The following is a 14,145-nucleotide window of genomic DNA, read 5'->3' on the forward strand; positions in this document are numbered from 1 at the left end:
GGTGTTGAAGTCAGAGGACACTTAATGGGAGCTGGCTCTCTACATCTGCCCTGTCTGTCCAGGGCATTAAATTTAGGTTGGACAGCAAATGCCTTTTCCTACTAACTCAGCTCACATGCTCAAGTAACCCAGCTCTAACAGATAAACCCTGAGCCATTCTCACTCACTGGGTTTATCAGATGGTGGGAAGGGCCCACATCTGCCTCAGTTAGGCTTTCTTGGAAATCTCTCATAGCCTTAGCTACAGGATGCGGCCCAAGAAATGATTTGTCAAAGAAAAGGGGCCAATACAATGGTGCCGTGGGTAAAGGGGCTTAGCACTTTACCTGAATACAGTCTTGGCACACAGAGTGGCAGTTAAAAGCTGACTCTGTCATGACTATGACTATGTCATTGTCCTCTGACATCCAAACCCATACCATAGCATAAACATCCTCCCCCAACCCCCTGGACCAGCACGCACGCACCTGCACACACACTGATTAAGTAAAAACAGATAAATAAATCAATGATACTGAAGTGGATAAGATAGCTTTCCACAGGCTTTCAGAATATTCTGGATGGCAGGGAATAAAAAGTGAAAAACAACCAGGCATAAAGGCACACCCTAGGGAGGCACATTCCTGACAGAGGGGCAGGAGGTTTAGGTATTCAAGATTATCCGGTGATTACAGGTGAGTTCAAGGCCAATCGGGAATACAGCAGACCTTGCAACATTCTAAAATAAAATGGTCAAGTTTACATTTCTTCTCTATGCTAGGGATGGGATCCAGAGTCTCACGTGTGTGTTTTTGGCAACTATTTTTTTTTATAAGCTATTCTGAACTTTTTTTTTATTACATATTTTCCTCAATGACATTTCCAATGCTATCCCAAAAGTCCCCCATACCCCCCCCCCCTTTGGCAACTATTTTAACACTAAACATGTGTAAAAAAAAAAAAATAGTGTTACCCAAGGCAAAAGTGGATAAGGACCTATGGAAGGAAGAAGCCAACTCCGTGTTTTAGGGAGTCACAGTGCTGTACAGTGCTTCCTCACGAGGCAACGCAGCCCTAGACCCGAGCTTGGGGACTGGAGGGTAAATCAGGATGAGGACTCCCCCCCACCACGACCACCCACCCCCGCCCTGGTGAAGTTTGAGTAACAATGGAGAATGAGAAAAGCTGAGCCAAGAACTTGATCCTGAAATTGAGCAAAAAAACCCCACAGAATAAAAAAGGCAGGGCCAGGCCGGGGCAGGAGTGGCACATGCCTTTAATCCTAGCATTTGGGAGGCCGAGGGGCCCAGGATGGATGCGGAAAAGCTTCCAAGTATGCTCAAACAGGGTTTATTCCTTGTGTACATCCTAAAGAGTGGCCTCTCTGTGTGTATTTTGTGATTTATTTTTTAAAAATGTGTTTGTAGCTGGGTGTGGTGGCACACGCCTTTAATCCCAGCATTCGGGAGGCAGAGGCAGGCGGATTTCTGAGCTCAAGGTCAGCCTCATCTACAAAGTGAGTTCCAGGACAGCCAGGGCTACACAGAGAAACCCTGTCTCGAAATCCCCACTCCCCCACAAAAAATGTGTTTGTTTTTCAAGACAGGGTTTCTCTATGTAGTCACAGCTGTCCTGGAACTCACTCTGTAGACCAGGCTGGCCTTGAACTCACAGAGACCCACCTGCTTCTGCTTCCCAAGTGTTAGGATTAACAGCCTGCACCACTACCTCCTGGGTCTAGTTTGAAACTCTTAATAATCCTTATTTGCATTTTGCCTGCACGTAGTTCTGTGTTGCATATGCATGTAGCTACCTTGGAAGCCAGAAAAGGGTGCTGGACCCCCTGGGGCGGCTGCTAGCTTCTCCTTGACTGCTGGAAACAGAATAGCCAAAGCTCTTAACCACTGGGCCATCTCTTCAGCCCTGTCTCTGTCTTTTTGTTTGTTTGTTTGTTTGTTTGTTTTTTAAATAAACTAGCAAAAAAAAAAAAGAGGGGATTTTGATTTTAACTAAGACCAATAAAAAGCTACTAAAATAAGCAAGCTAGGATGGCAGTTGCTTCACCCACCTGTAACGCCAGCACTTAGGAGACCGAGGCAAAATGATAGCAAGGCTGAGACCAGCATGGACAGCAAAACCCACTCTCAAACAACCAAGTGTTGGATGTGTAGCTCAGTAGCCCAATAGTATAATAAAGGACCACAAAAACCAATACAGCCTTCCAAATAGCTTAAGTGTCGGAGTGGGTGTGAGTTGGTTGGGGTATCTGTGGTTGTGGCAATGTAGTGTGACAAGAACAGATTTATTCCTCTGCTTGTTTGTTTATTGGTTTATTTATTTAGAGATAGGGTTTTTCTGTGTATCCCAGGCTGTCCTGGAACTCATCCTGTAAACAAGGCTGGCCTCCAACTCAGGGATCCACCTGCCTCTACCTCCCAAGCACTACGAGTGTGCCACCACCACCCAGTGACAAGAACAGGCTTTAAAGGGTCAGTGTTGCATTGTATATAATATCATTGTATTCAGCAGTGAACTTGTGAGATTAGAGACAAAATTCTCAGGAGAGCTGGAAGGAAGGAGGGGGGAGAGGTGGAGAGGGAAGAGAGAGGCTGAGGTCTAGGAGGTGGGAACTTGAGCAGAGAAAGGGGCGGGGCTCTCCATGAAGGGAGGGAGAAAAGTGAGAGCTCACACCCCAGGGGGCGGGGCTTTGTCCCCAGGGTGGCTTTGCAAGACTAACTTATCCTTTGAGCCTCCTACCTGCAAAGTAGGAGTAGCAGCTCTTACCTGATGTGGTGTGAGTGTGAAATGAGTTAATAAATGTGAAGGCGTTAGAAGGGAGCCGGGCATATAACAACCATCAGAGAAATGTTCTGTCTTGTGTTCTGGAAGTCTGACACCCAGAAGGGAGCTGGGATTTTTAGGAAACAACCAAAGTCAGAGGAAGGTGTGCTGTCATTTAGGCTGGAACCTGTCTTTGGTGCTGAGAGGTAAGCTACAGTGCAGGCGATCCCCGCTCTAGGGCCACTATACCTTTGGTGGCTCTGTGGTCATCTTGATGCTGGCCTGCAGGATGGAGATTGGGAAGTCTGGGTGGGGGCTAGAGCTGAGCCACAGGCGGAAGGAAGGGTGAGGGTCCTCCACCTGCAGTTGCTCCACCAACTTGTCCAGATTAGGCATCCAAGACAGAGACAGGTGGCAGTTTGCCAGGAACACCCAGTGCCCTGCGAGGAAGTGGAGCTGGTGTTAAATGTCTGTTATTTCTGGGATTTCTAGAAAAGCAGGAACTGAAATCATATAGTGGGGGCTGGGAGGTTCTTGGGAAACAGACTGGGGCTGAGAAGTGGCTAGGAAAGATGAACACTGTGCTGGCTAGTTTTACTTCAGCTGACACAAGCTAGGGTCATCAGAGAGGAGGGAGCCTCAACTGAGAAAATGCCCCCATAAAATCTGGCTGTAGGCAAGCTAGCAGAGTATTTTATCAATGATTGATGGGGGAGGGCCAAGCCCATTGTGCGGAGGGCCACCCAGGGGCAGGGTGCTCTTGGATACTATAAGAGAGCAGGTCGGGCGGTGGTGGCGCACGCCTTTAATCCCAGCACTTGGGAGGCAGAGGCAGGTGGATTTCTGAGTTCGAGGCCAGACTGGTCTACAAAGTGAGTTCCAGGACAGCCAGGGCTACACAGAGAAACCCTGTCTTGAAATAAATAAATAAATAAATAAATAAATAAATAAATAAATAAATAAGAGAGAGCGCATGCTGAAGGCTAGAGATAGAGAGATGGTTCAGTAATTAAGAGCACTGACTGCTCTTCCAGAGGTCCTGAGTTCAATTCCCAGCAGCCACATGGTGGCTCACAACCATCTGTAATGGGATCAGATGGCCTCTACTGGTGTGTGTCTGAAGACAGCTACAGTATACTCAAAATAAATAAATAAATCTTTAAAAAGAAAGAAAGAAATTAAGAAAAACGAAAGAAAGAAAGGCAGGCTGAGCAAGCCATGATGGACAAGCCAGCATCAGCACCCTCCATGGCCTCTGCTTCGGCTCCTGCCTCCAGGTTCCTGCCCTGCGTGAGTTCCTGCCCTCATTGCTTTTGATGATATATGGAATTGTGAGTGAAATAAACCCTTCCCTCCCCAAGTTGCCTTTGGCCAAGGTGATTTATCCCAGCAATAGCAACCTAACCAAGAGGGATATTAACCTTGATTCACACCCTCTCGAAGAAGCCGAGCAGCAATGGGGGCCTGGCCCTGGCCCAGGGACAGGGCATGGAAGCGGTGGGCCATGCCTGTGTGCTCCGCCAGCTGAAGCAGAGCGCTGGTGGGGTCTACACCGGGGGACAGGATGAATACCAGTGGGGATCTCGGGGTAGAGTCCTCCATCACCTGGAAGCACAGGGGTGATGTCAGGACCGAGGGGAGGGTGTGGACAGGCAGGGGCTGCTGGGCTGTGTGAGCAAGAAGGCAGAACCACGGACCGATTTCATGTTTAGCACAGGCGGTTCAATGAATCGAGAGCCAAGGTTGGACACGATGAAGGAAGTAACACAGAATGCCACTCGGTCCTGACGCAGGGAGCGGACGATCAGCATCCGCTGCATCTCATTGCACGCATTCTCCCACTCACCTGCAGACGAGAGAACAGCAGCCCTGAGAGTCAGTCAGGAAGGAATCTCAAAGGTGGAGAATCTTCAGGGGCTGCATTTGTGAGTGTGTGGGGTGGGTGTGGGGTGGATAAAGGGAAGGTCAAACGGGCTCCGAAGAGGCGGGGGCTGGCAGCCTGGCACCTGGCAGCATGGCCTTCTCCGGGGAAGAGTTGGTGTACCACAGGTGCCAGTCCCGAGGGTACTGCTCAAAGGAGTTCATGAGCCCATGGAAGTTGGTCAGTTTGTCCAGTTCTGTGATATTATCCCAGTAGGCATCTGCCAGCCAACTGGTACATGGATTGTCCATTTGGCCTTCACGATCCAGGACCTTGGGGAAGAGAGAGAAGATGCCTAGAACCCTCAAAAGGAAAGTTCCTAAAATAAAACAACAACAACAAAAGACAAATGTTTGTATTAGTTTTGGGGTTTTTGGTTTTTTTTTTTTGGTTTTTTGTTTGTTTGTTTGTTTTGTTTTTTTGAGACAGGGTTTCTCTGTGTAGCCCTGGCTGTCCTGGGGCTGGCCTCAAACTCAGAAATCCGCCTGCCTCTGCCTCCCAAGTGCTGGGATTAAAGGGGTACGCCACCATGCCCGGCTCTAAATGTTTGTTTTAATGAATATTCCAACTACCCTGATCTGGTCATCACACACACACACACACACACACACATGTATGTACTGATACTGAAACACCTCATTGCAAGCCAGGCATGGTGCCTGTCACCAAAACACCCAGGTGCCAGGCTAGACAAGAAAATGACCAGGAATTCAAGGTCAGCCTGGGCTATACAGTGCATTCTAGGCTAGCATAAGCTATAAAGAACCTTATCTTAAAAAAAAAATTAAGCCACGCTATACCCAGTAAGACTGTGCAATTGCTATGTTTTTTTAAGATTTATTTTTATTGTTGTATATTATTAATATAATGTATAATGTTATTATATTGTAGTTGACTTCAGACACACCAGAAGATGGCATCAGATCTCATTATGGGTGGTTGTGAGCCACCATGTGGTTGCTGGGACTTGAACTCGGGACCTTTGGAAGAGCAGTCAGTGCTCTTACCCGCTGAGCCATCTCACCAGCCCAATTGCTATGTTTTAATTAAAAATAAAACATGATATTTTAAGTTATCTCCTCCCGTCGTGTGTGTGTGTGTGTGTGTGTGTGTGTGTGTGTGTGTGTGTGTGTGTGTGTTTGGTGTTGGTTTTCTGTGAAGCAGAGTGAATGCCTAATGAGGAGACAGGAATCTAAGATGGACGCAAAGCCACCTTTACTGAGGGATGCATGGTGGGGGGGCACTGCATACCCACAACAGTTAAAGTTTAGGAAGCTGATGCCCTCTGGTGGCTTAGTGGCAGAAATAGCTCCAAACCCACCCACTGTTGGCATACTCCTCCCATCTGTTCTTATACTCATGCTTTTAAACGAAAATCTGTGTTTTTCCCTCCACTTTGGTGTGTGTGCACACGCCGCGTGTGCGTGTGGTGTACGTGCAGGTGTGCAAGTGTGTGAAAGGCAGAGAATGATGGTGGGTGCCTCCATTGCTCTTCACTTATTCCCTAGAGATCAGATCTCTCCCTGAACTGGAAGCTAGCCAATTAGGCTAGGTCAGGCTAGGTGGGTGGTAAGCATCTGTCTCCATCTTTCACTGTCCTGCTGAGGTTATAAGTACATGAAACTCAGCTGACTTTTTTTTTTTTTTTAAGGAAGAGAGTCAAGTATACCTGGGTTTCATGTAAGAGGTGATCAGATGACCAGCTTGAAGTGGGTCTCCAGAGTCACGTAACAAGTCAGCCCCTCAGCCCCAGGTGCTCCGAGTACTCACGTTTCTGGGGAGCCTTCGATTCTGCCCTCCCTCTGACTTGGCCTCCTCCACACACCTGCTGCCATCCCCATGTGACCCCCGTGCAGGGAGGTGCCCTCCCACCAACTCACCACACCCCCACGCAGGAAGAAGTTGTACTCATCCATGTTGAGCTTGCCGGACGTCTCCAGGATTTTGGCGCACATGTGAAAACTGAACAGAAGCTTGTGGCGCTCAAAAAGGGTTCGGCAGGTGTACCTGGGAGGCACAGAGGAATGGGCAGGGAAGATGGAGGGGGTGGAGGAATGTGGGGTGAGTTGCCCCGCACGAATGCTCGCTCAGTGGGTAACGGTCACAGCCTTACCCAGGAGGACTGTAGCCAGCGTCTAACCCAAACCTCCTGGAAACAACCAAGGCCCCGGGGGCCTTGAGAGATTGAGTTTTCCCAGTGTCCATCCATAACTAGGCATTTAGTTCCATTAAATAAACAAAACATTGATTTTTCTCTCACTATCTTGCTGGGCACTCTGTAGCCCTGAAGACACAGATAAGTAAGCTATGGTCTAGGTCCGTGAGGAAATCACAGCTCAGCAGGGAGGCAGCGTGCTCTGACATAGGGACCCAGAGGCCGTCATGATGAGCTCAAAGTGGTGTCTAGGGAACTGAAAGGCATGGTGCCCAGCTGTGTCTGATCCTGAGAGCAGGTGTCTTGAGGTGTGTAGGGATTATCCGGTGACATGAGAGGCACAGCTGAGTGTTCCAGGGAAGACTCGCAGTGCAAGGAAAGCCCAGGAGGAAAGGGCAAGGAATGCCCAGGGGGAAAGGGCACACACGGGGTGAGAGTTAGCAGTGCTGCCCACACAGCTGGTGACAAACTGAGGCAGGGGGAGGCCAGGTCACAGAGGCCTTTCGGGATCCCTCAAGATATGACAACCACTAAAGAGGTTAAGCCAGGAGCAACAGGGTCATTTTCATGCCTGGTAGTCTGACAGACACCCACAACTGGAGAACAGACTAGGAGGGACACAGGGGCAGGGTAATCTACTGGGGGCGGGAGGGGGGAGAGATGCTGTGCAGTTTCTGTGAAAATATGCACTAAGGTCCAGCCCTGGTAGGCGGGGCAGGGAGGGGGACGGGATCAGAAATACCTATAAGAAGAACCCAGCAACTGCCTTGAGCTGGTCAATTAGAGCAACTTCAAGTTGCTGGCATGGGTGTGACGTGGGTTGGCAGCTGTGCCATTCAAAGATGAGGACCCTGGTAAAAGAGGGTGGAACACAAGTCCACCCTCGACCTGAAACAAGCTGGACTTGATGGGTCTGTAGAGGAGTCCAGGAAGAGAAGTACTCCGCTGTCCAAAATGTGATCCACAGGCTGCCATGGTGGTCGGCAGCTAAAGGAGCCTGCTGCCAAGCCTGGGGGGACCTGGGTTTGATCCCCTAGAGCCCACAGGCTGGGAAGAGAGAACGGCCTCCTGTCATCTGACCACTGATCTTCACAGGCTGGCTGTGCCATACATGTGCATGCCGCCTTCCACAGAGAATTAGTAAATGAATGTAAGTTTTAAAAATTCAATGAAAGATGAAATAGACCAGGATCGACAGCTCCTTGGAAGCTGATTAAAGAATCACAGAGCCCAGCCGGGCCGTGGTGGCACAAGCCTTTAATCCCAGCACTTGGGAGGCAGAGGCAGGCAGATTTCTGAGTTTGAGGCCAGCCTGGTCTACAAAGTGAGTTCCAGGACAGCCAGGGCTACACAGAGAAACCCTGTCTCGAAAAACAAAAAAACAAAACAACAACAACAACAAAAAATCACAGAGCCTACCAGAGACTTCCTGAATCCCAACCTGGGGGCAGATATCAGGTGTGTGTGTGTGTCTATGTATCTACTGTGTATAGATCTATGTGTGTGTTCATGTGTGGTAGTGGGTGTGCATGGATGCACAGTGCATGTGGAGAAACAGGGTTATTTAACTTTCCTCAGTTGCTCTCCCCACTTTGTTTTTTGAGGCAGGATCTCTCACTGAGCCTAGAGCTCATCAATTCAGCTGGACCGGCCGTCTGGAATGGCGTAGCACCTGTCTTATCGCCCCAGCACTGGGATTACAGGAATACCACACAGTACCCAGCTTTTGTTGGCTGGTTGGTTGGTTGGTTGGTTGTTAGGTTTTTTGAGGGGAGGGATGCGGTGAGACAGGGTTTCTCTATGTAACCTTGGCTGTCCTGGAACTTGCTCTGTATACCAGATTGGTCTTGAAACTCATAAAGATCCACCTGCCTCTGCCTCCCGAGTGCTGGGATTAAAGGCATGCAGCACTACCCAGCTTGTACCCAGTTTCTGATGTAGGTGCCTGGGCTCTGAAGTCAAGCCTTCGTGTGTCCACAGCAAGGAATTTACCCAGCCGGCTCTTTTCCAACCCCTTGGCCCCCAGATTTGTATCTCACACCACCGCTGAAGGGCTTCGTGCAGGGTCACCAGACCTGTAGACAGCATAGGTGTGGTAGTCATTCAGGTACTCGATGCGGTCCTCCAGCTTATTGCTGCGGTGGCTCTTGTCAATGCTGAGGATAAAGAGGCCGATGTAGGCGTCCAGGGAGAACTGGTACATGGGGTCAATGCGGCCCATGTCATTGAGCACAAAGAACAGCACCGAGGCCCGCTGGGCACACGGACGGTAAGCCTGTAGGGGTCAAAAAGAGTCAGGGCTACTACAGAGGGGCAGGCAGGCAAACCCAAGAGCTCGGGGAGGGAGGGGTCGCAAGTGAACACGATCTAAGTTACTTCTTGGTGGCTCTGGTCAGGGACGGGACTGGAGGGTGCAGGGGTTCACCTCTCGGGCCAAGTCAATGTTGATCTCTGTGGTCTCACTGGTCTCCAGTTGCTCGGTCACCTCGGTGGCCGTTATCTTGGATGTCTGGAGGGTATTCACCAGCTGCACGTCATCAAGCAGAGAGCCTGTGGCCTCATTCAACAAGCTAGGGGGAAGTCGAGAGGGAGGTTCAACTGGAAGGAAAGGATTCCTCTTGGCTCCCCAGGGTGCTGGTTGGATGCCCATTGGGAACAGACAAGGTGGGTGGGCTTGGGTGGGGGCTGGGGATGATATTCTCACCGCAGGATCTCATCCTCTAGTTCTTTGAGCTTTCTCTTTCCTGCAGCGATGTTGATGACCAGAGAGTCCTTCTGCTCCTCCAGCTCTGGTCGCTCCTTCCGAACCACAATGCCCAGCAGCTGGGCTTCCAGGCCCTGAGGAGGTCAAGACTCAGGGCCAGGGTCCCTTGCCGATGGCATCTTCCCCTGCCACACGTTTAGATTTCCTAAGACCTCGTCCTCCATCACCCAGCTCAAGTTTGGTCTTTTTGTGTGTGCGTGTTTCTTACGGCCTCTCCAGCCTTCCCGGCTTCAGCCCAAATCTACCTGCTCCTTTACAGCGAAGTTGACAATGGTGGTCTTAGCCGAAGTCTCTGGATTATAGTGGGGATTGGAGAGCTTGGTGGTGAGGTAGAAACGGAAATTGGGATTGTATTCCACCTCCTTGTCACCAATTCGAATCAGCATCCGACCACCTGCGTCAGCGGGAGGGTCAAGGACGAGAGTCTTCTGTGATCCAGTAAGGCTGCCCCACCCCCCTTCTTATACCTAGGCCCGAGATGTGACTCAGCCTGCTTCACTGACGCCTAATTCATGGGATGCAGCCCGAAAGAGCCCCCACTTCCCACCCTAGTGTCTCTAGGACCTGCCCACAATAAGCCTAGGCTCTGACCAATTCGAGCTACAGATTTGTTGAGCACTGGGTTGAGCGTGGGGTCCAGATACTCCTGCACATTCTGGAGTAGCACTGGAAATCCAAACTGGATGGCATGTTCTAGAACTCGAAGGTAGTCATGCATCTGCAGGTCGATGATTTTAAGGCCCTAGAGAGCAAGGGATAGATGGATGGATGGATGGATGGACTGATGGACAGATGGATGAGAGCAACAGGGAGGACCACACAAGCCAAGGGCAGGACCTTGAGAAAAGACTAGGCCTGGGACTCTCCTGGGGCAGCCCAGCCTAATACCTGGTTTCCTTCCATGTTCTTAATCCACTTGAGGGCTTGGCCCTGAGGATCGATCATGAGGGCCCACCTGAAAGAGGAAGCCCCTGTCAGCAGACAGGTTCTGCTCCTCCCCTGCCTCTCCCTCCCCTACAAGGCTCTCACCTGTTGCCCCTGGTGACGATGATGCCATTCTCTGTGGAGAAGGCATCTGAGGGCAACCCCTGGATGTTCCAGTCCCGGACTTTGGTGGGATTGGTCAGGAAGTTATCAATGGCAAAGCGAGGTGAACAGGGAACCTGAAGCTCCCTGATCTGAGGAGAGAAGAACCCCAAAATTCAGCCGGAATTCAGCAGCTCTGTCTCTTGCCTGCACACCCCAAGTGCTTCCCTGTAACCCCTGGGCCCTTCTCACCTTCCTGATCCAGATTTGATTGATAATCTCATCCCGGTAATTGGTCAGAAAGGGTCCCATGTAGGACAAGAACGCAGCTGCAATCAGACAGTCGCCCACCAGGTAACCCAGATCCTCCTCCAGGCCCTGGTGTACAGAGGGAGGTATAAGCGCCTGGGGCTTCAGACCTTTGGAGATAAGCTAGAGTGTTTTGAAAGACAGTCTCCTTTGCTCCTTTGATTCTGGTCTAGATCAAAGCTAGTCTCCCTTTTCTAAATCCCTTCAGGCTGAGAACTCAATCACTCTGGAGTCCTGGTCCCGGACAGCCATGTGTATGCTAATTATCCACTGATAAGATCTACCCCTTGCAGGGAGCCAGGAATTCTGTGAAATAGAGACAAGATGACCCCAGTCTGTTATCTCTCAGGAAGACAAGCTGTTAACTAAGAGGTCTTGTGTGCCTTCTAGTTCCTGCATGGAACTCACCATGTGTTCAGGATGCCATTCCCTGTATACTCTCATCAAACGTGAGAAGGGGAGGGATTTCTACTCTCGATTCCCTACAGCCAATGTGCTCTTGTTTTCCTACTCTCTCTCCGTGGACACGGAGATGGACCTCCTGAGTGGCGTGGGACCACCCATCTCACCTGCACAGTCTCTTCCCATCGTGCCTTTTCACCAGCTAGCCCAGACACCAACATTCCTGCTCGCTCCAGCTTCAGCTCCATCTCCTCCGATTTCTTTCGAAGCTCCTCCTTCTGTGCCAGCTTCTCATCATACTGTTTCTTCAGCATCTCCAATTTCTCTGCCACCTAGGAACGATTGGCGTGTGGGAGATGAGAAACACAGGGCCCAAGGCCAGGCTGTTTTAGGTCAAATCCCGACTTTGCCACTTGAAGCTGCCTGCCCTTGGGTCAGTTAATCTCTTTGAGGGCCAATGAAGTTGACATAATACTCTGAACATGCTCTCGCACGCTTACATGTGTGTACATGCACACACACACACACACACACACACACACACACACACACACACTCTCTCTCTCTCTCTCTCTCTCTCTCTCTCTCTCTCTCTCTCGCGCGCGCGCGCGCGCGCGCAGAGGTGCACATCTGGAATCTCAGCACTCTACGGGAAAGATGGGAGGCAGAAACAGGAGAATCACTCAGAAGTTCAAAAGCCAGCTGCCTCATCAGGGTATAAGAGGAGGCCTAGACTCTAGATAGGAGCTGTGCGCATGTTCATATCCTACAGTTTGTGTTTTTGAGGCTCTGCTTCCCTCGTGTATAAAATAATCCCACATATTGAAGTGTATCAATGAGTGAGTGACGGGGTGGGGGGGTGACTATTATGTCAGATGAGCTTCATTTTCCTCCCTCCCTCTCTCCCTCCCTTCTCTTAAAGCCCAGAATCGACCTGGTACTGACCAGATTATGCTCAAGCATAGAGAACAGAGACCTTTTGAAGCGTGGTAAACAACGTACGAGGCTGGGATATAGAGTAACTCGGTGGTAGAAGGCATGGGCCAGGCCCTGGGTTCACACTCCAGCACAGCAGAAAAATACAAGCCACAGAAGAGAAGCTGGCAAGCCAACTCTGATGTCAGAGCTTGCTCGCCCACAACAACTCTGGTATCAGAGCTTACTCGCCCACGAGACTCCTGGACACTTACTGACCTCAGCGGCACCACCAGCAACTTCCACTCAGAACTGTTGTCAGCAGTTTTCCAGTTAAAGATAGGAAGCCAGGCACAGTGGGGTGGCCTGTCATCCCGGCACTTGGGTGGCTAAGGCAGAATGATCACAAAGTCATGGCCAGCCTGGGATATACGGATGGTGCCAGGCCAGCCTGGGTTACCAAAGTGAGAATGGTCGCCAAAGGAGGCGTGGGTGGGAGGAGGCAAAAGCTTCCCTGTGACATCTTTATCAGCCTCAGCTTCCATAAGGAGAGACATCAATCAAACCTCCCGAGACACAACAGAGGAAACAGAAGTTAAAAGGGTATCAGGATTTCCATTAGGAGCAATGCCGTGGCTGGATAACATGGTGGATGCATTTTAACGTCACTTCAGGGCCGACTGTATGTGGGTTGGAGATGGCTCCACATTTAAGAGCACTTGTTGATCTGCAAAAGGATCCAGGTTCGACTCCCGACACCCACACGGCAACTCACAATTGTCTCTAATTCCAGTTCCAGGGCATCTGATGCCATCTTCTGGCCTCTGTGGGTACCAGACACTTACTTGGCACACACACACATAATGCAGGCAAAATACCTTTACACAGAAAATTTTGAAATAATTTTTTAAAAATGCTTAAAAGACTTGATATAGCTGAGCGGTGGTGGTGCAGGCCTTTAATCCCAGCACTTGGGAGGCAGAGGCTGGCAGAATTCTGAGTTCGAGGCCAGCCTGATCTACAGAGTGAGTTCCAGGACAGCCAGGGCTACACAGAAACCCTGTCTCGAAAAACCAAAAAAAAGAAAAAAAAAAAAAAAAGACTTGATATATACTTCGAGGTAAATAAATTTTATGTTTTAAAATAACTATAATACACTCACCTCCAAAAAAATAATAAAATGTATGTGTGTTTCCTCATACCCCCTACTGTGGCAAATGCTCATTGCTTAAGTTGTATCTCTTATATAACCTATTGATGGAGGCTTCCTCATTAAACTTAAATTCACAGTTTCGTGATAATTGAAACTCCAGCAAAACTAAATCCAAGATGGCCTCCAAGACCCTCATTCCTTCAGGCACTACTGAGTTTCTACTGTGGTCTTTGGCAAAACATCACTGGTGGTTTGTTTGTTTGTTTGTTTGTTTTCAGCAGTGGTGGTTTTATTGTGTCCAACACATCAATAAATGAACTTCAAGCCTGAACCTGTAGGTGCCCTGACTCTTCTTGCCCAGGCCTGGGCACCAGCCCCCTCTCGCCTGTTCCGGGAGAAGGAGTGGGTATTGGAGGTGAAATGTTTGTGTTTCTTTTTATTCCTAAATGGTACTCATTGAGAAACCTGACTTTGAACTAAGACAACCTTTTAGCTCTTTAAAAAAAAAAAATTGTTTTTCTGGCATGAATTTAATCCTAGCACTATAGAAGCCGAGGCAGATGGATCTCTGTGAGTTCAAGACCAGCCTGGTCTACAGAGTGAGTTCCAGCACTGCCAGGGCTACACAGAGAAACCCTGTCTCAAAAATCCAAAATAATTTCTTTCTTTTATTTTTGAGGTTATAATATGACATCATTTCTCCCACCTTTTCCTCCTCTTAGAGCAGTGGTTCTCAACCT

General features: G+C 49.5%; 1 protein-coding gene across 15 annotated transcripts in view; it reads right to left on the reverse strand.

The window, feature by feature from the left end:
- Dnah2 (dynein, axonemal, heavy chain 2) overlaps window positions 1-14,145 on the reverse strand; it is a 128,302-nt gene that overhangs the window by 5,486 nt on the left and 108,671 nt on the right. For 12 of the 15 annotated variants that reach the window (XM_011249074.3, NM_001081330.1, XM_006533552.4 and 9 more), the window contains 14 exons: window positions 11,505-11,669; window positions 10,879-11,004; window positions 10,630-10,778; window positions 10,489-10,555; window positions 10,192-10,342; window positions 9,846-9,994; window positions 9,541-9,674; window positions 9,262-9,406; window positions 8,912-9,111; window positions 6,562-6,688; window positions 4,767-4,953; window positions 4,458-4,606; window positions 4,182-4,365; window positions 3,010-3,200 (listed from right to left, as the gene is read on the reverse strand). In XM_011249074.3, coding sequence (XP_011247376.1) covers window positions 3,010-3,200; window positions 4,182-4,365; window positions 4,458-4,606; window positions 4,767-4,953; window positions 6,562-6,688; window positions 8,912-9,111; window positions 9,262-9,406; window positions 9,541-9,674; window positions 9,846-9,994; window positions 10,192-10,342; window positions 10,489-10,555; window positions 10,630-10,778; window positions 10,879-11,004; window positions 11,505-11,669 — 2,124 coding nt within the window. Of the gene's footprint in view, window positions 1-2,489; window positions 2,888-3,009; window positions 3,201-4,181; window positions 4,366-4,457; window positions 4,607-4,766; window positions 5,001-6,561; window positions 6,689-8,911; window positions 9,112-9,261; window positions 9,407-9,540; window positions 9,675-9,845; window positions 9,995-10,191; window positions 10,343-10,488; window positions 10,556-10,629; window positions 10,779-10,878; window positions 11,005-11,504; window positions 11,670-14,145 lie in introns of those variants that run through there. The other 3 variants (XM_011249079.3, XR_003949463.1, XM_011249081.3) reach the window with 3 other exon arrangements.

The sequence above is a fragment of the Mus musculus genome, chromosome 11 (assembly GCF_000001635.26).
Source record: "Mus musculus strain C57BL/6J chromosome 11, GRCm38.p6 C57BL/6J".
NCBI lineage: Eukaryota > Metazoa > Chordata > Mammalia > Rodentia > Muridae > Mus > Mus musculus.